General features: G+C 36.5%; 1 protein-coding gene across 3 annotated transcripts in view; it reads right to left on the bottom strand.

Moving 5' to 3' along the window:
• RASAL2 (RAS protein activator like 2) overlaps positions 1-27098 on the bottom strand; it is a 393164-nt gene that overhangs the window by 32366 nt on the left and 333700 nt on the right. For all 3 annotated transcript variants that reach the window (XM_010375694.2, XM_010375695.2, XM_010375696.2), the window contains 4 exons: positions 8099-8252; positions 5537-5635; positions 3899-4453; positions 1477-1621 (listed from right to left, as the gene is read on the bottom strand). In XM_010375694.2, coding sequence (XP_010373996.1) covers positions 1477-1621; positions 3899-4453; positions 5537-5635; positions 8099-8252 — 953 coding nt within the window. The remainder of the gene's footprint in view (positions 1-1476; positions 1622-3898; positions 4454-5536; positions 5636-8098; positions 8253-27098) is intronic.

The following is a 27098-nucleotide window of genomic DNA, read 5'->3' as shown; positions in this document are numbered from 1 at the left end:
TCAAAACTTTCAGTGGCTCTTCAATGATTACTGTAAACTTTAAATCTTCACGCAGGCATTTGAGGTTTTCACAAACTGGTTCTAATTATTGTTTAATCTTTTTGTTTATTGTTCACATGTTTCTTTCATGTCTTTTTCTAGCTAAATGGTTTTATTCCACACATTCCTGGTTCTGTTCCAACTCTATGTCTTTTTGTTCACGTGTCCTTTTCCCCGTGCTACTTCTTATCTTCTTATCTGCTCTTGCTCAATGTTTATTTTTAACCTTTCTATTCTTCAAACTACATACCAACATAAATGCATTTCACACAGAAAGTTTGACAATTCTATCAGCTGGATTCAATTTTTTAAAATTATTTGAAAGAACACAGAATGTCTCTTTTTGGTATAGAGATATCCCTAATGTTATATCCTTATATTGCAAACTCCTTGAGGGTAAAAATCTCTCCAATCATTCAACATATTTTTACTTTCTACTCTTGATAGTCACACGTGGCTGTTGAGCATTAGAAATGGCTTATGCAAATTCAAATGTGTGATACATGTGAAATACACACTGATTTTCAAAAAGAATAAAAATGTAAAACACCTAATTAATAACTTTTATTCTTTTAAGCCATTAAATAGTATTTGGATATTCTGGGTCAAACGAATTATGTTATCAATTTCACCTGTTTCTCTTCATCCTTTTTAATACTGTGACTACTAGAAAATTTAAAATTACTCAAAAAATAAAAATAAATAAAATTACTTACACATGGGTCGTATTATATTTCTATTGGACACTGCTGCTCAACAGTCTGTGCAGGCAGTGGGGATATGGAGGTAAAACAAAGGGCTAGTTTCTTCAAGGAACTCACATCTGCTCTATCAGGATGTATATTAAAGTGACCAGCACAGTGCCTTACTCTAGTGGTTAATGCCTCAATTTCACGACCAAATCTGGAACTGCAAGTGCGTAGCCTAGTCAGCAAGAGCTACTGATTGGACAAAAATTAGTTATGTTAAAAATTCTAGAAACTTCAAAGGCAGAAACTTGTGGGGGAGTTGTGGGAAGTAGCAAGACTTTCTTCACTTTTGATTAGAGTTTTGCATGCATGATAACAAATGTCAGGGTAACACTCTCAAGACTAGGTAATAACATCATCATATAAACACCCAACACTTTGGGGAAAACAGACCACCTCAGATCTATCAATGGACACTGCTGATATTACTGTGCATCCTGGAATCATGAAGCTGGAGACCCGGAGTAGCAGTGTATGCTGACAGGGTTTCTGTTTCTACATTTATTGTTATTTCTCCACTGGTGAGTACTGCAGAGACTTCTTATGGCCACGATTCAAACCTTAACACCTGAGTCAATTAGAACTAAATAACATGCAGAATTTGAGCTCAATTCATTTGTCTCATGGGGTGGAATAACTTAAAATTGAAAGGTAAAGAAAAGAAAATAGATGTTTTTCTCTTTCATACCCAGTGCGTCATGAAGATACTGTTGTCCCACCAACTTGAGGTATTCCTCAATGGATTTGGTGGCAATAGTGTTCTCTCTGAAGATCAAGACATCATGTTCTCCACAACGATCCACCTCAGACATCACCAAGTCAGTCAGAAAATCCTGGTAGAATAATGTTCAATAAGGCAGAAAGCAACTGAATAAATAATATACATTAGAAGAGACTGCTGAAATATCAGACATCCTGGAAATGTTGCTTTAAAACTAAAGCTATCAGATTTATCTGAAAGGAAAAAAAGCAATCAGGATAAAATCTTAGGTGTTACTACCCCTACATTTAAAATTTCCTCAAAGATTTTCCATCGCACTTCTGATAAAGGCCATAATTCTGAATGTAGTCTACAAGTCCCCATATTTTCTGGTTTCTGTCTGCCTTTCAAGACTTGTACCTTTTCTTTTTAGGTCCTTTAATACACCAAGCCCTTTCTAACACACACAATGTTCTCTATTTACCACAAAGCCTTTTTTTCCCCCCCAAATACTGTTTTCAGTTCTGCTCTGCTCCCACCCTTGCTTCCACTCCCACTATCATGTAGCTCATTCCTGGGATCCTTTGGATTTTAATTCACACATCATTTTCTTAGTGAAGGCGTCCCTGACCAACATTGCCCCTGAACTCCATTAGTGAGCTGCACTTGCTCCATTTCATAGTATCATCTCTATTTTTATCCTCTGCAGTTCTCACTGTAATCATATTTATTTCTGTGATTACTTGATTAATATTTATTTTCCCCAGAAAACCAGTTTCTGTTTTTGTTTACCACCATATCTCCAGTACCTAACAGTTTCTGGCATATATTAGGTGTTCAATATATAATAGCTACAAATTGGTCCACAGTGTCAATGTAGTCTACTGAACTCATCACTTGAAGTCACTGTCTAGGCTATCTTTCTGTCTGCCCACCCATCCATCCAACCAGAAGGACAGCATAAGGGGAAATAAAGGTGCAAAGAAACAGCTGCTTCATTCCTCAACAGTCTTAAAGAACTTCTTGTAAAGCTCAATGTTGGTTGTTCAGTTTGAAATGTGATAACATCGTATATTTTGAATGCTATATAATTATTGGATATTTCAAGGGCTGCAAATGCTAAAATAGGAGGAATATGCTGATTTACTTTTACTTTAAAATTAAGCATTTTAAACATCAATGGGACTTACTCTGGGGCAGTTTAAAGGTGTAACAGAGTTGTAGACTTAGGAATCACTATTAAACTTAATGCTAAGAGACAGGAGGAAACTCTTGGGGGTAAAGGTAACATTCTGTATCTTGATCATAGTGGTGGTTTCAATGGGTGCAAAATCAGTCAAAGCTTACTGAACTTTTCCACTTTAAATGGGTGTTTATTCTACCTAAAGTGTATGTAAATCAATGCTGTTACTTAAAAAAGCCTTACATATATTCTGAACCTTGAGCAACTGAAAAGTAGAAACATATCCATACAATTCAAAATTTCAGTGACACCTCGCTCCAAACTCGTAAGCTTTTTAAATGACAGAATGCCCAAGATTATCATTAGTAGATTGAAACACAAAAGTTATAATCCATAGAAGCCAGATAAGAGACTAAATATTGAATATATTGATATATTCTGACATATCAAGAAATAGTAATAGTACTTTATTTTGTTTGGTTCTACATACATTATTCTCGCTGTGAATTTCTTTGGATCTGACATGTAATTTTATCATGACCAGCTCGCATACGGTATAACGGTAACTCTTCCTAGTTAAGTGAATAACCTTCATAGGTCAAAGACTCTCTCAACTGATTTTTGTTCTTCCTATAACCAGCATATTTCCCCTTTAAAAAAAAAATTCCTGAGTTTTTACTTCTATTCAACGTGAAGTAAGATAAGTGTATCATGAAACAGCTACCAATTGTATAATATCCCTTGGATTTTTATTCTAAATATAGATTTTAATCCCACAAAGACTCTTGCTAATACCCAATATGCTTCTGGAATACCTCCTTCTGTGCCTAGAGGATAGAGCCATCAGTTAATCTTAAACAAAATACAGTGAGGAAGAAAACCACCATACAACACTCTAGAACTAAATTAAAGGTAAGGAACCTTGAACATGCTGTAGGGTTATCATGCCAATTCTACCATTTATTTTGTCAGACAAGAAAGAGCTGGCTATGTTATCTATGTTTCACGCAAATGGACTTTTAAGTATTTGTTGGTCTCTCCATTTTACTTGTTTAGTTTTCTAATCTTCGTCTTTTCTGGATCTAATAGGTTTTCTTCTTAATTCTTCTTGTTTTTACCAGTAGTAAAGCACATTTCTCTAATTTGGGTTTCTACAGTATCTATTATTTTGGTTTATGAAAGGTAGGGAAGAGATTTCAGGTACTGCAATACCCCTTTTTTACTTACCTTGGCTCTGCCAGTACTTTGAAGAATGTGCACTAAGGCACAAGCCAACTCCTCTTTATTTCTCACACTAATTACTGGCTCAAGGACAGAACACAGCATGGTGTAGTTGCTGGTGACAAATTCTGCAAATTCTTTGTATTGCTCCATAGGCAGAATGGTGATAGTTTGGAAACGTGATTTAATCCGAATAGAAGGTCCTCCTGTCTTTCCTTTGTTGGGTGTAGGTGTACTCACTGGATACCACTTTTCTACAAATTGGCGACCAGTCACACTGGCAGTGGGGATGTTGACTAGCCCTACATAATTATTCTTGTCTTTTTTCTTCTTTTTTTCCACATCCTTGTAAATGTGAACTGTGATACTATGAAGAGGTGGAAGGCTGAAGAATTCAAAATGTTCGCCCCAGAAAATATTGTCTGCTTTGGTCTTGCTGGTTGTACGAGCAAAGAGGGTATCATCAAGGCACAGTTCGCAGAAATATTTCTTTTTAGGGGCAAGGTCCTTGGCTTCAATGATCCATAAACGAAGAACATTTTCAGCTCGCCTGCAATTGTCCTATAAAGAAGCAACAAAGTTGAATTTCAGAGCTGACATTGCAGAAAAAAAATATTTTTTTCTTAAGTTGGCAATATTCATTAGGTACTCTATTAAGGGGAGTCAACAAATAATGAAAGGGATTGCTATCTCATTGCTTAGGTTAACGGCAAGCTCTAAACAAGAATGCATTAGAATCTTGAAGAATTACATATAGTTCATTATATATATTAGTTTATTATATATAGTTCATTCTATTTTATTTACTTGGGTTAAGAAAATATCATTTTGTAATGTAATTAACTTGGGTTAAGAAAATATCATTTGTAATGGTAAGTTTTCATATAACCAGCCTAATTTCTGCAAATAAAAGAGATAAATTGTTAAGAAGCTTGTATTCTAGTCCCTCTTCTATCACGTACTAGCTTCTGACATGGCCAATTCACCTAACTTTTCAGAGTCCTTTTATCCATGCTGGTAGAACCATGGCAATAATATTTGCCAATAATATCTGCAGTAAGACTATTTTTAGCTTAAAATGATAATACAGTTTGGATATTTGTCCTTGTCCAAATTTTATGTTGAATTGTAATCCCCAATGCTAGAGGTGGGGCTTGGTGGGAGGTGTTTGGATCACAGGGGCAGTTTCCTCATGGCTTGGTGCCATCTTCCTGATACTGAGTTCCTGTGAGATCCGGTGGTTTAAGAGTGTGTGGCACCTTCCCCCAAATCACTCACATACACACTGTCTCTCTCGCCTTGCTCTTGCTTTCACCATGCGATATGCCTGCTCCTCGTCTGCCTTCTGCCATGACTGTAAGCTTCCTGATGCCTTCCTAGAGGCTGAACAGATAACAGCACCATGCTTCCTATAAAGCCGGCAGAACTGTGAGCCAATTAAACTGCTTTTCTTGATAAATTACTCAGTCTCAGATATTTCTTTATAGCAATACAATAATGGCTTACTACAAATGGCGTAACACATAAATGTGCTTTAAAACTCTCAAGCTGTAGACAAATTAAGGTATTACTACCACACTTACCTTGTATTAACTAACTGCTTACAAAGTTATACATTTTTTTGATACTTGAAGCTACTATTACCTTATTAGGTTGAACTGTCCTGCGAAGGTTTTCCATCCACTTATCTCTCTCAGAAGCGGAGTTACAGCTGAAGCATTTACTTCCACTTAAGTAGGTAACCTTCAACATAAAAATTAGACATAAGAAAAAGAAAACACTGGATTTCAGGGCTCTATCATTTGGGTTTATAGCATACTTCTAACTCTTAAATGATAAAGTCAAAATGTCCTGGAATTAGGATGGATAGATGGATGGATGGATAGATAAGAAAAACATGGTCTCAGGCCGGGCGCGGTGGCTCAAGCCTGTAATCCCAGCACTTTGGGAGGCCGAGACGGGCGGATCACAAGGTCAGGAGATCGAGACCATCCTGGCTAATACGGTGAAACCCTGTCTCTACTTAAAAATACAAAAAACTAGCCGGGCGACGAGGCGGGTGCCTGTAGTCCCAGCTACTCGGGAGGCTGAGGCAGGAGAATGGCGTAAACCCGGGAGGCGGAGCTTGCAGTGAGCTGAGATCCGGTCACTGCACTCCAGCCTGGGTGGCAGAGCAAGACTCCGTCTCAAAAAAAAAAAAAAAAAAAAAAAAAGAAAAACATGGTCTCAGATCCCGAACTACTCATGCTGTGGTTAGAAAAATAACATAATGAGTGACATCCTTACCAATGCTAAAAAATTAATATACTAATTTAGTATTATTGTTAGTCTCGTACTAAGAGTCCAATTTTATTGAAAGTAGACAAGACCAAAAGAAATGCAGAGCTGTGAGTTAGACATATGCTATGAACCCAAATCATACCATAAGAAACTAAGATGATCTTTACTAGTTTTTTGATACCTATATCTACATCTACATCTGCTTTTTGCTTAGGTGGCATCCACATCCATTTCCAGGTATGAGAACAAAGGCCATTTTAAATTCAGCCAAGGAAATTAAAACTGGCCGATGGTTCAGAAAAATCAAAATTAAAGGCCTTTTAGGCAATACCTTAAATTACCTGCAAATAAATATGTTCAACTTTTAGTTAATAAAAAATAGGTAATAAAGGATGAGAGTTTCTGAAACAGCTTATCAGATTTCTTGAGACTGTCTTCACTATATCATAGAAGGGTACTAAATGAAATCAAAGAGTTACTAATATTGAACTACTATCTTTGGAACCCATTTTTCCTCCACTAGGCAACCAGCCTGTTGATTTCTAGTCATTTATAAGGTTAGCCTGACCACTATTAACATAGTCCTTTAAAAATGAAATATGTTGTTATATACTTAGCACCTAACTCTGGGCTTGGTATACAGCCTAACGTACCGAGTTCCACAAACATGAGAAAGTTCAACTGATTTTTATAAAAAAGAACACCAATAAATGTCCTGCCTAAATTGCTGAAGTTTGCTCACTTATTAACTCAATCTCTTGTCACAACCTAATAAATCCAATCAGATTATATGCTCTGCCCAATACAGCAGCTACTAGCCTCACATGGCTATTCCAGTTGAGATGTGCTGTAAGTGTAAACACACATCAGATTTTGAAGACTTAGTTTTAAAAAAAAGGAAACAATTTCTCTGATAGTGAACATGTTGAAATGATAATATTTTGGATATGCATGCAGCTTGTACTATATTTCTTTTGGACAGTGCTGGTCCATCAGAAGAGGAACCAAACATCTTTTGACTTCTACAACATCTAGTATAGGACTCATCTCTAGTCACTTAGTAAGCTCTTGTTAATTAATCAAGTCTCAGCCCTAATAATTCTATGTATGTATAAATATATGTATATATAGTTTTTGAATTTTACTTGTAACTGGCCAGTAGTATATATTTGAAAGGGAGAAATTACCTTATGATAGTTGGCAATTTTGTTTATCCAAAAATCAGGCACCTGCAATGTGCTGGGGTCTGGGTTAGGTACAGGGGATTTCAAAAATACATAAGACATTTAGGTCAAAATGTCCTGGAATTAGGATGGATGGATGGATGGATGGATGGATGGATGGATGGATGGATGGATAAATAAAAAAAACATGGTCTCAGATCTTGAACCACTCATACTGTGGTTAGAAAAATAACATGATGAATGTCATTCTTATCAATACTAAAAACTAATATACTAATGTAATGTTATTGTTAGTCTTGTCCCCTGATGAAAATGTACTAAGAATCAATTTTTTTTTTTTTTTTTTTTTGAGATGGAGTCTCGCTCTGTCGCCCAGGCTGGAGTGCAGTGGCCGGATCTCAGCTCACTGCAAGCTCCGCCTCCCGGGTTTACGCCATTCTCCTGCCTCAGCCTCCCACGTAGCTGGGACTACAGGCGCCCGCCACATCGCCCGGCTAAGAATCAAATTTTACTGAAAGGAGACAAAGCTAAAAGGAATGCAAAGCTATCTTCAATAACTTTAGCTGCAAATGTGATCAGATGAATAGATTTCTAACTTTTTCTCTGTAAGTAGATAATTTCTAGCAACTGAAAACCAATTAATTAAATCATCAACTGTACAGTAATGAAATCGCAAAATTACTAGACAGAAAATCCAATTGTTGTTTAACTATTCTTCCTTTTTTCTACACTTTATTTTTACCTCAAAGCAGAAGTCTTGTCCAAGGATGCTACTATGAAGTGGTTTCACTGATACAGGTTCCCCTCTACCAAGATCCAGACATTCCACTGCGCTGCATGGGCTCAGCAAGGATTCATGAGAACGTGACTCTTTTAGTTTAGGCAGCCCACGAGACCTAAAAGTAGAAAAAGATATTTAAGGTAGTGTAACTTGGCCAGCAAGGAAATGAAGGTCTAATGCAATGGAGGATAACAATAAATGTACAAATGCCTAAGGGAAGAAATAAATGAGGAACAAATTAATAGTTAATCTACAGTAACAATAATAGTAATCATATTTACGTGGCAAATATATTCTCTCTATAAAACTATGTGAGTACACATACACTTTTTTTCAATATGGCATAAAAATATACTATAATTTTACTAGTCTTAAGTGAGCTTCAAATCCCATTACAGACATTGTTTTTTATTCTCATTCCTATTTTGGAAGATGGAGAGACATACACTCTTTTTTTCTTTTTTTTTTTTTTTTGAGACGGAGGCTCGCTCTGTCGCCCAGGCTGGAGTGCAGTGGCCGGATCTCAGCTCACTGCAAGCTCCGCCTCCCGGGTTTACCCCATTCTCCTGCCTCAGCCTCCCGAGTAGCTGGAACTACAGGCGCCCGCCACCTCGCCCGGCTAGTTTTTTGTATTTTTTAGTAGAGACGGGGCTTCACCGTGTTAGCCAGGATGGTCTCGATCTCCTCACCTCGTGATCAGCCCGTCTCGGCCTCCCAAAGTGCTGGGATTACAGGCTTGAGCCACCGCGCCCGGCCGAAACATACACTTTTTAAGGTTATCGAATATATTCTTTCTTATGCAAAGGTATTGCCAAAAGACAAATTATTTCTTTTTGTTTTTCATGTTATAGCTTTATCCTCTTATATCATTGACAAAATAGTAGTGGCTGAATCTTCATTTTGTTTCTTTCTACTTTGGCAGAACACACACACACACACACACACACACACACACACACACACACACACTCACACAGAGTCAAAGCTAAGCTTTTTAGCACAAGACCTTGTCTTTCAAAAGTCCTGATTTCCATCTCAATATAGAATTCTTTTCTGGCAGGCTTTTGGTTCTATACATGCTTTACTGTATAAGTATGAATAAAGAATAAAATGCCTTGAAGAAACCTCCCATCATGGAAAAAAAGGCCCAAACTCTCATCTAGAAGAGAGATCTTTGTCAGCACCGTTCAGTCATCCTGGCTGATTTTGTTTCCTAGTTGTTTATAAGAAGAATGCTAGGAATCATGACTCTTGTCACTACAAGAGCCAGTACTTCACTGCCTTCCTCTTGAAAGAATTAAAGGAGTCAAACATATGAAGTACAATATTCTTGAATGCCAAACTGGATGGCCATGCAGTTTGACTCAATAATTATAGTATCTGTTGCAGGAAACACCCAGAGTTACATACATATATTTCAAGCAGAAGTACTTAGTAATAAGGATAAAAGGAAATGCCTTGTGTAAAGACAATTGTTTTCATAAAACACATTAAATAAGCAGCTTCATTAAATTCCTTGAAATAACCACATCAACACTAAAAGGAACTTAAATATTTAATGTCAGAATAGCTTTCGGTTAAATTACAAAGTAAAAAGATATAAGAAACTAGCACTAAGGCTGCTTTCTCCTTTCTACCTTTATTCTAACATTCTTTAATCAAATTTCATAAAATAAGAAAAATCTTATGCTTACAAGGATTTTAGTTCTTCTTCTTTCCACACACACACAAAAATAAGCCACCATTTAAAGTTTAGGCTGCAAAACATGTTCTGATATTTAGTAATTTTTAAAGTAAAAAAGTCAACATTTATATTTCTTGTGGATAGTACAAAGTATGCGCAAAAGGGACAAATGCTACCTAATGTTTTGTATCTTAAAATGACAATGTTTATTTTTCTGATATTGGTCAAGAACAAAAAATTAAAATATTTAAAAATAAAAAAACAAAAAAATTACAATGTAAGCTCCATATTTATTTCCCTTTGTTCTATGTATAAGACAATGACATGTTATGTACTGCAACTATAGTACCTCAACTATAAATAATTAAATGTTAGAAAGATTATACTTTAATTATCATATAATCTTTCCCAATATGCTACATGGGAAGCCTGATTCAGGAAACTGGACACTGTAATCTTTCTTAAACAAAACAACAATTCTAGCCCATTTTTCTCAGGAGGAGTTGCTGGAAGGAAAAATCCTCTCATGCTCTGGGGTGAGCATCTCAACAGGAAAGATTAAGGCATGTTTAAAACAGAAGGAGGTATGACAAAGGCTTACTTTTATATTTTAAATTCTCTAGGAAAAATTTCTAAAGCATAAATTAATTTTATTTCAAACAAAATAAATGTCTACCTACATGAAGCAATGGTAGAGCCACCTGGCAGTGCAACCCCAAATCATAGCGATGCCACATGTCCCAGTATAGCAAGTCACTTTCTGAGCTATATGTCAGAAAACAACTCTCTGTTTAGAAGACGAGAACAAATAGAAGATGGCTTCTTTGTTGCCTTTGGTTACTGATAACATCTTTGAATAAATGTTTTCCAGGTGTTATTTCAAGCCTTCCATAGAAGCAGAAGAGAAACACAAACAACAGATCAAGACTCCATCTATCCAATTTGTAGGATAGGTAATATTCCTTCAGGCTGCACCTAGCCCCTCAGGTAACAAACAAGGCACCTGGGCTCTAGGCTGGGCCTGTTGCCATGGTGCTACACCTATAAGGAGACTAGAGCTGGAAGGCACCAAGGAGAAGCTATGTTGAATAACGCAAGGGGCATGCTCTGCAAACATGGCAAAGTTGATTACTTTAAGACAGAAAGGAAGGAATGGTGAGGCTTCTATCCATTTCTATGAACAAGTTCACAGTAAAAGGCAATAGAAAAGAGGCGAGGCCAACTCTGGGAGTGGAAGATAATCTCTTATTAAAACTTCTACTAGGTGGCTCACGCCTGTAATCCCAGCACTTTGGGAGGCTGAGGTGGGCAGACCACTTGAGCTTAGGAATTCAAGATCAGCCTGGGCAACAAGGTGAAACTCCATCTCTACCAAAAATACAAAATAAATAAAAAATAAAAAGTAAAACCTCTACTAGGAACTAACTTGAGAAACTAGCTTGCTTCATATCCTATTCCCACACCTCTACCAGAAGCTATTTCCTATATCTCATCTTGCAAGTACAAAGCTTTCTCTCACATGTGTTCTGTTTCCTTTACAGTGCCTACTATGGTTTAACGTTTCTAGGTATTATTTTACTGAAACTTACCTGGGTTACATATTTTTTTTTCTTTTAGAGAAAGATGGTGAAAACTATTTTTTTTCCACTGCATTTCCAGTGCTGAACAAGTTTCGATACTCAGGTCTAACTTCAAATGTAGCCATAAGAGGATTTTTTTTTTTTTTTTTTTTTTTTTTTTTTTTTTTTTTTTTTTGAGACGGAGTCTCGCTCTGTCGCCCAGGCTGGAGTGCAGTGGCCGGATCTCAGCTCACTGCAAGCTCCGCCTCCTGGGTTTACGCCATTCTCCTGCCTCAGCCTCCCGAGTAGCTGGGACTACAGGCGCCCGCCACCTCGCCCGGCTAGTTTTTTATATTTTTTAGTAGAGACGGGGTTTCATCGGGTTAGCCAGGATGGTCTCGATCTCCTGACCTTGTGATCCGCCCGTCTCGGCCTCCCAAAGTGCTGGGATTACAGGCTTGAGCCACCGCGCCCGGCCACCATAAGAGGATTTAAAACTAAGCCAGTTGGAACTGTAACTCCAAACTCCTCCTAGTTACCAAAATTTCAATTAATACATAGTTCAGAACCTCATATTTTTTAGCATTTTTACGTGTGTGTACTGAATTGAAAACCAAAGTCACTAATATGTTCAACATTATTACTGAATAAATAAGCAAGCCCTCCCTGTATTGGGAAGAAAGTGTCTCCGAAAAGACAGAAGTAATTCCCAGAGAAGCATAGTAAACAGGAAGATCAAATAGCCTGGGAATGGCTTGGGACAGGGGAGGCATTATTTGTACAAATATTTCGATATAATAGCATTAGTAACCCCAAGTTTCTTCTAATTCAAGTTTACCTCCTCCTGAATTGATTTTTCTTAGATCTACTAACTACAGAGTTTTAGTAGTCCTGTGTGGCACCAGAGTTTACTCCTCTAATGGAAAGCAGAATGTGGATTTCTTGGGAGAATAATGAGTTTAAAAGAACGATTCCCAGTCCAATCTGACAATGGCCTTCATCAAAAAATCTAACCCATCCTTGAAAGTGGACTTTGTGAATCCCTTGACTACGGGTCAGGTTCTCTCCCTGACTATTTTCCATACTGCCTCATCATCCCAAACACCATGTAAGAATAATTCATGTATTGATTTAAATTTAAAAAAACTGCTTCCCAGAGGCAGTTTTACTTCTAATTAAGGAACACCATATTCTTTATATTCTTATCTTAAGGTGAGCAGACAATCTTGATTTGTGTGTAAACTTCAAGACCTCTAGCAATGTGATAGGTAATGGTTAAAATCTAATTGCTTTGCTGATGAAAATCACCTGCTGCTTCTGACTTATTTAAGAAATAAACTACAAGGCAGGTGAGGCTTTCTATTACTCACTAAAGTGAATGAGTATTATATTGCTTGAATCCTCACCACTATATGAAATCAGTCTTAAAAGATAAAAGTGAAGGGCTGGGAGATGGGGAGCCAACATACACATAACAGCAGATACACTGGTGAAGAAAAAGGGAATAAAATAACACTGATTGGTGCAATTTTAAGTAAAACACAGCTGGATTTTCTCAGCTTCACCGGCCAATTTTTCAAAATGTCACATTTCCCCCACAGCTCCAATGAGGCTTGGTGGTGCTAGCTCAATCTGCCACATGTTTACAGATTTAGTTCCAAATTTAGGAATTGGGAAACTTTTAATTAAAAATGCTTATTGCCACATAAAATCCTGGACTCCAGCGCAGGTGAGTTTCTGCTTGGCTTGGCAGTTATGATTCCAGAATGCTTCAGTGAATTCCTGATGAGACAGCTCAGCCAGTAAGCTGGGTGCAGCAATATACTGTTGTATTTACCAGTTTGCATTTCTAAGGCACTCACCTTGTTTGAAAATGTCCTAGGTAGTAATTAACAAAATTGGGTATCCTAATACTCTACCAGCAAGTTTATATAGTGTCTAATCAGTTTTTTAAAAATTGAATTTGAGCTTTCACTTTGGGAAAAATGTAGCTTTACTTGCTCCCTGGATTTTATTATTTTCCAATTAAGTATTTTGTGAAAATATTCAACTGATGTTTGCCATTTGAAAGTGCAGATCCTTTCTTGTATTATAATTGTAAAGGTTTCCCTCCCTGGATTAAAAAAAAAAAGAAATTAGAACTCATTCACCAGAGCTCTACTTATGTGCAAAGACTTGTTCACCCTGAGGATCCTGACAGCACCGGCTGAACTGGTTTACCTGCTGTAGTTAAAGCCAGTAGTCTCTACTGCTTATATTACTCACTGATTTTTATGTTAGCTTAAAAATACACACCACACCATTCACACTAGAAAGCTATTTATGGAAACATAACATATAAGTCCTACTTCTCCCTGCTCTCAACCTCTAGACAGGATGGTCTAATGGGACCAGCTGGTAATGATGAAGGATGTCAGCCTGAGTTGTCACTCAGAATGAGAAACTCATGGTAAAGAAATTTATCAGCATAGACAAAAATATCCTTACCTACTTTGTGCTTGGTACATATACATGTAGACATACAGTGAAGGTGGATGCAGAAGGAAGACTAGATTATAAACATTATGTTCTAGGGAGTAGAAAATCCAACTTGCCTCCAAGATGATAGACACTAGGGAATAATTCCTTTACAGAAACTGTACCATGTTATAACATATCTTTTTGTCCTTAAATTGCAAATGTAATATAATCTACTAGTACCTATTAAACAAATTCAATATAAACACAACTATATTGAATTTTAAAAAACAGAAACTAAACCAAACCAAACCAAACCAAACTTGTAATCCAACTCAAGTAACATACCAGTAACAGTGGACAGACTACAGCTTTTATTTCCTTATTTCTGATTTCAGTTGCCAGACTTTTAGTCTCATAATTGCCATAAAAGTAATGGGTAGAAGAAGGATAAGAGAGGAAAAAAACTGGTGAAGTTCAATAACATTTTTTTTTTTTGAGACATAGTCTCACTCTTGTCGCCCAGGCTAGAGTACAGTGGTGCAATCTCAGCTCACTGCAACTTCCGCCTCCTGGGTTCAAGTGATCTTCGTGCCTCAACTTCGCAAGTAGTTGGGATTACAGACGTGCACCACCTCTCCCAGCTAACTTTTGTATTTTTAGCAGAGACGGGGTTTTACCATGTTGGCCAGGCTGGTCTCGAACTCCTGACCTCAGGTGATCCACCTGCCTCAGTCTTCCAAAGTGCTGGGATTACAGGTGTGAGCCAACATGCTTGGCAACATTGACTTTTTAATAATTCTCATAACTGACTTGCTTTCCCATTAGTTTCTCATTTGGTTGAATACATGAATATATGTAAGAATCCATCAATCTAACCAATAATTAAGTGGTGTGCATTATGGGTCAGGCACTATACTAGAGGTAGATGCAAGGAATACAAAGGTGAAGACTTAAAGCATGGTCTGTGTACTCACACACAATTTATAATCTAGTGAGTTAACAATCCATTATAATACAATGTGACAAGACTTATGAAAAAGGATGCCAAAAAAGGCTCTCTGAGCACTAAGTAGAGGATTTTAAGGTGGGGGTGGTTCAGAGAAGACTTCTTGGAGAAAACAGTAACATAAAGTTGTAAACATCTTCACGGGGATGGGATGAATTTCATTATATGCAGGTGTGGAGATCTAGAGACAACGCATAGCATGTGAAAAGGCCTGTATGAGAGTATGCAAGGCTGTGGTGTTCAGACAGTGAAAGAAATTCAGCAGTGTGGTTCTACTATAGTATGGAAGTTAGAAGGAGAAGAGGCTGGGGTGTTGAAGTGGGTGAGGCCTGGTGAATAATGAGATTTGAGAGAGATTATAGACTTGTAGTCATGTGTGGGTATTTAAATTTGATCACAATACCAGTAGATGTACATCGGAAGGCTTTAGGTGGTAGAGGGGGAATTACATGGTAAGATGTGTGTCTCAGTAAAACTACCTAGGCTAAGGAGTGGAGAAAGAAAGGAGTACACAGAGAGTGGAGAGAAAAGAAATGAAAGACCTGGAAACCAGTTCATTGATTATGGTAGTAATCTAAGTAAAGATAATGAATTAGACTAACAGATATGGGGACGAAGTAGATGGCACAGAGAGAGATTTAAGAGGTAAATAGGCTTTGATGACTGGAATGCTGGAGGAACTGGGGAGAGGGTATAGTCCAGGACAACTGCTCATTTCCAGCTTGAAACACTGGGTGAAAGATGGTGATGTCCTTCACAGGGATAGGAAAGAGGAGGCAATGCTGGTTGAGATGACAGTACAAATAAAATCAAGTTTTATACAAGTTGAGTTTGAGGTTCCTGTGGGGGTAGATGTGAACGTGAAAGAGAACATACATATTGAGAAGATAACCTAAAAACATAACCTGAGGCATGTTAACATTTAAAGCTACAAAACTGACAAAAGACACTGAAGAATTTAAGAGAGAAGAAAAACCACATGACTCAAGTATCACAGAAGGCCAGGAAAGAGGGGTCTCAAGAAAGGTGGCCACTGAATTTGAGAATTGAATTTAGAGGTAATTGGAGACGCTGGCAAGAGCAGTTTCAGAAAAGAGGACAAAAATGAGATTTCAGTGGGTTGAGAAAATGAATGAAATATGAGGAAGTGAAGATTAACTCCACAAGTCTGATTGTGAAGGGGTGACAACAGTAAAATAGCTAGAGGGAGACATGGGTTTGAAACAGTTTTTTAAAAAAATTAATCATCGGCCGGGCGCGGTGGCTCAAGCCTGTAATCCCAGCACTTTGGGAGGCCGAGACGGGCGGATCACGAGGTCAGGAGATCGAGACTATCCTGGCTAACATGGTGAAACCCCGTCTCTACTAAAAAATACAAAAAACTAGCCAGGCGAGGTGGCGGGCGCCTGTAGTCCCAGCTACTCGGGAGGCTGAGGCAGGAGAATGGCGTGAACCCGGGAGGCGGAGCTTGTAGTGAGCTGAGATCCGGCCACTGCACTCCAGCCTGGGCGACAGAGCGAGACTCCGTCTCAAAAAAAAAAAAAAAAAAAAAAAAAAAAAAAAATTAATCATCTTTTAATTTTTCTCCTTAAACAATAAGTGATAAATACTCTTGGCAAAAAATTCCAGGAGTTCAGAAGAATAGAAGGTAAATAATAAAAAAAGGGTACCTCCCACAACCTCCTATAGAAAGGAGGCCATTAACAGTTTTTGTGAACCCAGAAATATTTTATACAAAGGTACCCATATATGTATATAATTATATAAAAGTATGTAATATATATTACATATATTTATATAACAATATATTTGTATGTATTTAAAATATATTTAAATACAAACATATATCTATATATACATATTCATTTACATAAGTGGGATGGTACAATACTGTTTTTAAGAGAATATTTTGGACTTCTATCCATATTGGAACATATAGTTTGTCTCTTTGTAATGACCACATAGTATTCCTTTACATGAACTTGTAATAATTTACAGTCCTTGGTGACCATCTAAGTTTCCTTCTTTTGTGATTAGCAACAAAATTCAGAATATCTTAGTACATATTATCTTCATGCACATGTGCATATATTCATACTTTGAATTCTCAGATGTGAAATTGCTAGATCCAAGGAAATATGCATTTAAATTTCTGATATGGCTCAATTACCCTCCATAAAGACAACATCAATTTAAGTGTCTATCAGCAGTGCATGTTTCTACATGCTATCTTCAACATGAGATGTGGCTGAACTTCAAAATTTCTTGCCTGTACAATTAGTAAAAAATGGTATTTGATTATGACTTTAGTGTGCATTTCTTTAATTATGAGATTGAGGACATTTGTACATGTTTATTGGCAATCTCAGTTCCCTTTTCTGTGAATTATAAACTGCTATTCCATGTTCTTAAACCATTTTCCTAATTGTTAAAATTAACTGATATGTAAACACTCTTTGTATATTAAGTAAATTAGTTCTTTTTCTGTCATATTTATAATTATTTCCCCCCAGTTTATATTGACTAAGAGTTTTTAAATTCCAAGATCATAAGAAATAAGCTATATTTTCTTTTAGAGTTTTAAAGTTTTCATTCAATCCATTTGGATTTTTTGGGAGAGGAGGAGAGATGAAAAGAGTATAGTAGGGAGTCAGCTTTATATTTTTCCAAATTGCAAAAATATGATCATAAATTGACTCAATTATTACTGTACAGTATTCTGCTGGTATAAGAGGGGTGTGTGTGTGTGTGCGCGTGTATGTGTGTGTAATTTTTTGCCTTTGTTTTTCCCTTCTTTCTTATTTTGTCAGCAAGTTAGGATTCCTATCAACACACACAACAAAGAGTATAATAGAAAAAACACTCAAGCTGAAGCTAAAAGCCCTACATATTCACATCAGCTCAAACCACTTATTAGCTATGTGACATACAGTAAATAATTTATTCTTTCTGAACCTTAGTTACCTCATTTAAGATATGTGTAGACAATGTGGATAATGATTTCTCTTCTTAAATCTCACACAATTGTGAGAATCAAATGCAGTAATCTATAATTTCACATCTATTTCATAAACTGCAGTACAATACAAATGTGAAGAAGTATGATTATAGACATAGACCTTCCTTGCAGTGATATGATATGCATTAGTTCATTTTATGTAAATTATTCATCTGGTTGAGATCAGGAAAGCTATTCTTGAATACACTCTTTACTGGAAGAATACAAAGATGGAGTAAATGTGTAGAAATATTTTTTTCTATTCAGATAAAGCATTCTAATGAATTTAAAATGCTATCATGATGCAATTAGAAACTTCAATTGGGTTTTAGTTCATAAAAGTAAGGGATCCTTAATTGGCCCAAGGCTGTAAATCTGGAATAGGAAACTCTATAATCGATAGCTAGCCTGTATTGATTAATTAATGGCCTGGAGTCCAGTAATTTCTGAGAAGCTGTCATATCCACATAGACCATATTTTAAAAGATTGTAATTCTTTATTATCTGGAAGTCAGTTTTGATTCTTCTCTTCTGTTTCAGGCTAACAAATGTGTATTGAGTTCCTCAATAGGACAGCCATTGTGCTAGGGGATGAGGATACAAAGATTGTATCCTGGAGGATCTTTCAATCTGCTGCAGTAAGCAGACATATGAAAAGGTAAATTCAATAGGAAGCAGTTAGTCCTAGAATAAAGGATGCAGAGTTGGCCACAGGTAGTTGGGGGGGGGTGGCGTAGGCACTTAGTCTAGGATGATATGTGGGAAGAATACTAAAAAGAAGGGAGGGAGCATGTAACTCCTGACTTGGGTACTGTTGCATGAGGATGAACTAGAAGTATACTTGACAAAGGACAGGGTATAGGAATAGGAAATGGCATTTGGGTTAGAAGAGACAGTAAGATCAAAAGCAGAGAAATAAGAAGCAGTATGGCAAGTATAATACTATAAAGAAGACTTTTGGCAGGAGTGACAGGACATAATATTGAGAGGGAAAGACTGAGCCATGCTGCATTTTGAAAGGTAGCTAAAGATTATAGATTTATAGAAGCATTACATACATAGGCAATGAGATATGAAAATTGAAGTTTCAGTTGAGACACCTAGATAAAACAGATTCTGTATACCAAAGTCAAGTATCAGACAAACTGCAGCATTTACAAAGGAAATGTTTTAGAACCAGTTCCACTACCTTGATCCTCTCAGTTATGTCAAGACTACAAAAAGTGGTCAGAGAATGGAGAATGGGAAAGATTTTGTGAGAAACAATTTTTGAAAGAAGTTGTGAGGCGCATCCTCCTGCTACCTACAAGGGAGAAGGGTAAAAGATACATAGAGGGCAGGGTTTGATTCCATCTGGGAAATCCAGATGATGAGAAATGACCAACTAACTGTTGGTGGCAGAGCAAGAACATTCATGCTTTTGGATAAGCCTGTACTCCTAGAGATTGTCAGGGCAAAAGATTTGTGGAGGTTTCCTGTGGACCATAAGACTGTGTGATGAAGAAACTAAAGCATCAAGAACTCCTTGCTAGAAAGGATTCGCAAGTGAGCACTTTGAAGAGAAATGCATTTGTCAAAGTCAATAAAACCACAGGCGAGAGCTCCTCAGGGATAAATCTCTGAAAAAGTCCCCAAATTACCCCATGAGAGAAAAGTCAGCTTTAAATTTCTGTTAGGCTCAGAGCATTACGGAAGGCTAAGATAGCAGTAGTAGGATTTTCTTCTCCTCTTTCTCATCTTTTTTTTTTTGCTTCTCCTTCCCCAAAACCTGGAGGGTACCTAAAAACATGGTTAGTAGGCTAGAGGGGAAAAGCAGATGAGGGAAGAAAGTAGTCTACCATACTTCCTTCTCCAAAGGCAGGCAGACTGGCTGTTAAGTGGTTTGGCTGGGGCAAGTTTGTAGTTTTGATTGGAATCTTGTAATATTTTAAACCGGGCGGGGTGCCATGGCTCATGCCCATAATCCCAGCACTTTAGGAGGCTAAGGCAGGAGGACTGCTTGAGCCCAGGAGTTCAAAGTTACAGTGAGCTATGATGGCACCGCTGCATGCTAGCCTGAGCAACAGAGCAATACCTTGTCTCTTAAAAAAAAAAAATATATATATATATATATATATATATTTAATATACGTGTAGAATATATATATAGAGAACACCAATAACTTCTGAATTAAGATCTTTTATTTAAAGCAATCACAGATGAACTCTGGATCATAGACTTATATGTAAAAGCTACAATCATAAAACTTCTAAAAGAAAACATAAGTGAAAATCTCTTGGGACACAAAAAATTCCCCTGCAAACATTGCTTATCAGGATGTAAAATGGTACAGCCTCTCTGGAAAATAGTTTGGTAGTTTCTTATAAACCTAAACATGTACATACCATAGAACCCAGCAATTATACTCTTGGGCATTTACCCCACAGAAGGGAAAACATGTTCCCAAAAACCTGTATCTAACTGTTCACAGCAGCTTTATTCATATGAATAATAGCAAAAACTAGAAACAACCCCAGTCTTTCAATGGGTGAATGGTTAGACAAACCCTAGGACATCCGTACAATGAACTACTACTCAGCAACAGAAGAAACAAACTGCTGATACATGTAACAATTTGGATGGACCTCAAGGGCATATGTTTAGTAAAAAAAAAAAAAAAAAAAAAAAAGGCAATCTCAACCAATTATATACTATATGATTCTATTAAACACTATTCTTAAAATGATAGAACGATAGAGATGAGAAACCAATTAGTAGTTTTTTAAGGGATGTGATAGGTGTGGGGAGGTGGATATGATTATAAAGGGGTAGCAGAGGGAGTTCTTTCTTGGTAATGAAAGAGTTCTTTATCTTGATCACGGTAGTAGTTACACAAATCTATACATATGATTAAATTGGATAGAACACACACACACACACACAAATGAATGCATGTAAAATTGATGAAAACTGAATAAAGTCTGCAGTTTATTTAATATTACCATACCAATGCCCATTACCTGGTTTTGATATTATACTACACCTATAAGACCTCACTATTAGGGAAAGCTGGGGGGAAGGGTCTACAGAACTCTATGTACTATTTTTGCAACTTTCTTTATATAATTTCAAAATAAAAAGTTAAACAATTCTAATTAATAAGGAGAAACTCAAGAAGCAAAGAATATCGTTCCATAATTCCACCTACCAATGAACACTATACTTACTTTCAGGTATCTTTTGACAATAGAAAAAGTAGACTACTTAAAACCATACTTTGTTAGCAGACCTTAGAATTGAGAACATTACTGTGAAGGTTTTCATTTGAGGGAAGTTTGGAGTGGGTGAGAATATTCTACTCCATATGCTCATCTTTACCTTTAGTCTTTGGTAAATTTAAGTAGCACTTCCAAAGCAAGGCTGGCAAGAGGCATCTGGAATCTTGGAATGCCTGACAATATAGTACCACTGTTTTCAGTCATTTCCTAGTTTTAAGTGCATTTGAATGAAAGGCAGAAACATCACAGAGTCTTTTTGTGTCCCAACACCCTCCTACATGACATGGCTTTAATGTGAAAATGCTGCCAATATTGATTCTAGGAAATCACTTTACTGGCTTTTATCTGATTAGATGGCTTTGGAACAATGATGACTTTGTGACATCCTATTGATTTTGCCTTTAAAACATTCCTCTTATCTTGTCTCTGCCTCTCCATTTCCACTGCTACTATTTGCCTTGGAGCCTTCAATATATCTTCTTATAGCTTTTTGTTAACTGGTCTCTCAAACTTAATATCTGCAAACTAAGTTACCTGAAATTCCACTGCTGGATTAGTCCATCCATAGCAAAACTCTGATTAGGCCATTTCCTTGATCAAAAATGTTTAAAAGGCTCCTTGTTGCTTATAGGCTAAAATCCAAACTCCTCAGTTTGACATTCAAGATCTGCTTTGGGTGTGGAATATTGGATTGAAAATAATTTCCACTCAGAATTTTCAAGACATTGCTCCACTAACGTCTGGTTTTCATTATTTCTACTGAGAATTCCAACATCATCCCCTGACCCCCAACATTCCTTTGTATGTAACCTATTTTTTCTTTCTAGAAGATTTTAATATACATATTTTTAAACCTTAGCATTCAGATATTTCAAGATGATACATATTTATTTGCCTATTCTTGGCATTTCCATTTCTTATACATGGAATCATACAATATGTAGTACTTTGTGACTGACCGGCTTATTATTATTATTATTATTATTATATTATTATTATTGAGACATAATAATGTCTCCCAGGCTGGAGTGCAGTGGCATGATCATGGCTGGCTGTAGCCTTGACCTCCTGGGCTCAAGCAATCCTCCCACTTCAGTGTTTTCAAGGTTGAAAACATGCATACACATTGCAACATGTACCAGTACTCTTTTTATTGCTGATGAATATTCTATTGTATGGGTATATGATGTTTTTGTATATCTATTGATCAGTTGATGGACATTTGGGTTATCACTTTTTGCCTATTATGAATAATCTTGTTATGAACATTCACACACAAGTTTTTATATGAATATATATTTTTATTTCTCTTGGATCTATGTAGGAATGAATTTATCAGCTAGGATTTTAATAGGCAAAAAGGACCTACAGATGTAAATGTAGCTATCTGTAGGTCCGTTTCTCCAGGGTGGTTCAATTTCTCCTAACTGCTATGTGACGGGGGTAAGTCTGGCTGCTGACTTTCTAGAGCTGGGTGGAAGCTGAACCTTTCCAGAGTAGGTGGGTAAATCAACTTCCTATGCAGAGACTGATAGCTGTCTTACCAATGTCCATCCCTCTCTCTTTCCTTAAGAACAGATTCCTATATTATTGGGCCCACCAATATATCCAGGTATAAAGTTTCCCAGGCTCCCTTAGAAAAAGGTGGCAATGAGACAGAAGTCAAAGTCAACTAGGTATGGTTTCAGAGAGATTGCTTTAAAGGGAGATAACTCAGCTGGAAGGCATGTGTCTTTTTATGGGCCCATCTTTTCTGGTATCTAAAACAAATATGTTATGGTTGGAGCTCTAGTAGCTATCTTATGTCTATAAGGAGATTCTCGAATATCCTAAAGATGGCAGACTTGAACAGGACTGTCCACTTTCAGACAGAAGTGAAAAAAAATTTTTTACCTTGTTTCAGTCATTTCTATTTTGGGTATCTGTTAATTGGCAACTAAACTGAATCCTAAGTATAGACTTCTTTTTAGAATTTCCTTTTGTAGGTAACTAATCTGTTTGTCCTCTAAGTGAGAATTATAGATTAAGTAATCTATCTCTCATATTTTTCCTAGTTTCATTAAAGATGGAGTTCATATTTATTTCTCATATTAATTTTTAAGACAAAAAAGCAGAGCTGTTTCCACCTATTAAGTTAAAAACTGGAATTTTACCTTTCCAAACTTATTTCCTACCTTGCCCCTTTACATGTTAATACCTTGAACTATTCAGTAATTCTCTTCAAGCTCCATAATTTCCTACTTTCTACTTTTGCTCATTATTTCCATTCCAAGGAAAGTTCAGTGTGTGTCTATTTCTATGTTCAAAGTACACCTGTAAGATCCAACTCACAGGCCACTGCCCTCTAAGGTCTCTCCTGATCCACTCAACAAGAAGTAATTTTATCTTCACCAATACCATTTCCTCCTTGACACTTACCTCTTTTACTGGATTCCTCGAGGTTGAGGCCTGTATCTTTGGTTGTCTATGCTATATTCTCTGTAGCATACGGCATAGTAGCTTGTACATAACTGTCACATACTGAACGTGTTACTGTATATCAACACATTTGGATTTTAGAAACATTATTTGGTAAAACTACGGTATTTTCCATAGCTTGCTTTCTTTAGATAAAATTAACCGATTTAAAAATGTTTTTCTGCTATCTTAAAGTGGTAACTCAGACCTCCTGAGAATAATTTTATCTTTTAAAAATATGAGGGCTATGCATGGTGGCTCATACTTATAATCCCAGACTCTGGGAGGCCAAGGCGGGCAAATCACTTGAGCCAAGGAATTTGAGACCAGCCTAGGGAACATGACAAAATCCCATCTCTACAAAAAGTATACAAATAAGCCAGGGATGGTAGTGTGTGGCTGTAGTCCCAGCTACTCAGGAGGCTGAGGCAGGAGGATTAAGTAAGCTTGAGAAGTCAAAGCCGCAGCAAGCCGTGATCGTGCCACTGCACTCCAGCCTGGGTGACAGAAAAATACACTGTCTCAAAAAATAAAAATAAAAATGTTATGAGTGAAGATAAGGTTTGTGGTTTATCTCAAAAACCTTGAAGATTTCTGGCTGGAGGCAGTGGCTTATGCCTGTAATCCCAGCTACTCAGGAGGCTGAGGCAGGAGAATTGCTTGAACCCAGGAGGTGGAGATTGCACCACTGCACTCCAGCCTGGGCAACAGAGTGAGACTCTATCCAAAAAATACAAAACAAAACAAAACAAAACCATACACACAACACTTTGAAAATTTCAAAATATCATGTCCACTATTTCATTATCCTCTGGATTGCTCCAGATAGAATATTTCTCCCTCTCGAAGAAGGGAAAAATAAAGTGATCTGCACAGCATCATAAAGAAGAATGTAATAACAAACAGGTCCCTCACCTCTTGAGTTCAGTGTTATGATCAAATTTGATCAGATAAGTCCCCCTTCCCACCCAAAAAGACTGACATATCAGAGAAAGGAAATTGAAAACTTCCATGTAACTTGAAGACATGATTTTAAAACACAAGAAACAGATGGGGAGAAAATTTTTAGCAACATGCATAGTAGTGGCTTACTATCCGTAGTAATAAAAAGTGCTATTCCAGATCATAAGAAATAGGATAAACAACTCAACAGAAAAATGGGCAAAGGAAACAGGTAAGTCACAGAAGAAGAAAACATATGACAGGATATTCAGTATACTAAGTATTATCAAAATACAAATTAAAACAAAGAAATTACCCCCCCATCCCATCTTTTAGAGAGGTAATATACAGTAAAGGTTACAAATACAGACTCTAAAGCCAATCTTCCTGGGTTTGAACCTCAGTTCTCTCATTATCCAAGCTCTATAACCTCAGGCAACTTATGAATTTCTTTGTGTCTCAGTTTTCTCATTTTCAAAATAGGAGTAATGACAGTGACTATCTCATAGGGTGGTTGTGATGATTAAATGAGTTAGCTTATATAAAGTACTTAGAATACATCTGTCACATAATAAATACTACATAAGTGTTTACGATTTCTATTCTTTCAACATATTGACAAAATGGAAAAGGTTGTCTGAAGGATAAAAGTACCTTAATTTGTTGGTGGGAAAGGTCCTTTTTCGAAGGAAAATTTGACAACATACATACTCTATACCAAGCAGTGCTACTTCTGAACTCCAACCCAGCCACCAGTACAAAAAGGCACATGTTCAAAAATGTTCATGACATCTCTATTTTGTATCAAAAAAGGGAAACAATGTAAATATCCATCAATAGAGAAGTGAGGTACATTATTATAAAAACACTGTAGCATACAAATACTCAGTTGTTAAAAAGAATGATGTGGACTGACATTTACTGACATATGGAGAGTACAAAATATTTATACTAAAAAGGAAGTCACAAAGTAATATGCATAATATGATCCCATTTATATTAAAATATGAAAACATATACTTGGGTTCCCTTTATGTGTGGAGTTTTAAAGAGGTTTGAAAATATAAAAATTGTTAATAAGGTTATTTATGTGGGGAGACAGGAAAGATAAAGAGGGTCTTTAGTTCTTTTTCTCTTTATTTACATACTGAAACTATCCCCCCCCCCAAAACAACAAAGACAAGTGAGTATTTTAATTTATAATTTAAAAACAGAAAAAAAAAAAAAGAGCTGCTTACTACCTTTAACTGGAGGTTCCATAGATTGGATAAAAGAATAGAAATGTTTTGCTACTTGGATTTACACAGTGTATAACATTTTGAAAGAAGTGGCTGACTTCAGCAATTGATGCATCTGACCCAGGAAAATCAGAGGTCTTCAGAAAATACTTGGTCACACTTATAAGGGCACTAATTCAAAGAACTCAGCTGATCAATATCTTGTACCTTAGCTCTATTTATCTGACTGTTCATACGATCTGAAGGCAAGAGAGTCTTTTTTAAAACTGGAACACATTCAAATTACATTGAATACATCCCTATACAAGAAAAAGTTTTTTGAAAAATTTCTGTATAGGAACTCTCTGCAATTCAAATGGAGTTGATAAATTAAAAGAGTTACTTAATATTGGAGATTTACTACCACTTTTTTATTGTGCTGTACTTAAGAGAGACTTTGCTATTGATTAAAGCATAACAGCATAAAAGTCACAAATAATACATTTCAATCACTGGAAAGGCTAAAAATACAGTAACCATATAATAGAAATACAAGAGACTCTGGGAGAATATGATCTCTTGGTAATTCAATCAAACAATTCCCATGGGCAACCTAAAACAAAATGAAACAGGGGAGAGCCCTTCGTTTGAAATAAAGAAGGTAATATTTAGTGCAAGGTTAAAAAATAAGGTAAACTTATAAAAAACACTTGTCTCCCAAGTTTCTGTATGATGCTGCAGAGTTTAAGAAAATGGCTACTGAATTGGGACTGTTTTATTTGCTGCACAACACTTTGTTCTTAAGAATCAATAATCTGAAAAAAATTGTTATTCTATTTTTTGAGACATTAATAAAATGCTTTGAATTCCTGGAATGATGAAAATTATAGAATAATAGGAAACTAAGAAAAATATTTCAAAAATCTTTTTTATGATTACCTTAAAACAAAGAGGTATAAAAGAGATAATAAATATACTGCAAATTGGGCTGACTTGCAAATTTCACAGAGCACCTTTAATGTAGCTCAAGAAGGGCTAATAAAGCAGTAGTACCCCATCAAGTCCCTTCATTTACAAAATAAAGACAGTAATCATCTGCTTGGAAAATCTATAATTTTATTTCTGTTTTCTAGGTAGATAAGTGAAAAACAGTCACTTACTGGAAAAATAAAAAAGTAAAACATAAATAACAGTATCAAATATGAGAGGCAGACCTGAGTTAAAATCCCAGCTCTACTACTTACTAGCTGTGTGACCCTGGGCAAGTTTCTCAAACGTTTTATGCCTCAGTTTCTCATCTATAAAATGAGGATAATAATAGTATCTAGGGTTGTTGTATTACATGAGAGACTACATTTAACATGTGTGGCACAGAGTAGG

Source organism: Rhinopithecus roxellana, chromosome 8 (genome assembly GCF_007565055.1).
Source record: "Rhinopithecus roxellana isolate Shanxi Qingling chromosome 8, ASM756505v1, whole genome shotgun sequence".
NCBI lineage: Eukaryota > Metazoa > Chordata > Mammalia > Primates > Cercopithecidae > Rhinopithecus > Rhinopithecus roxellana.
Note: the sequence above shows the minus strand (reverse complement) of the source record. Positions and strands in the feature narration are given on the sequence as shown.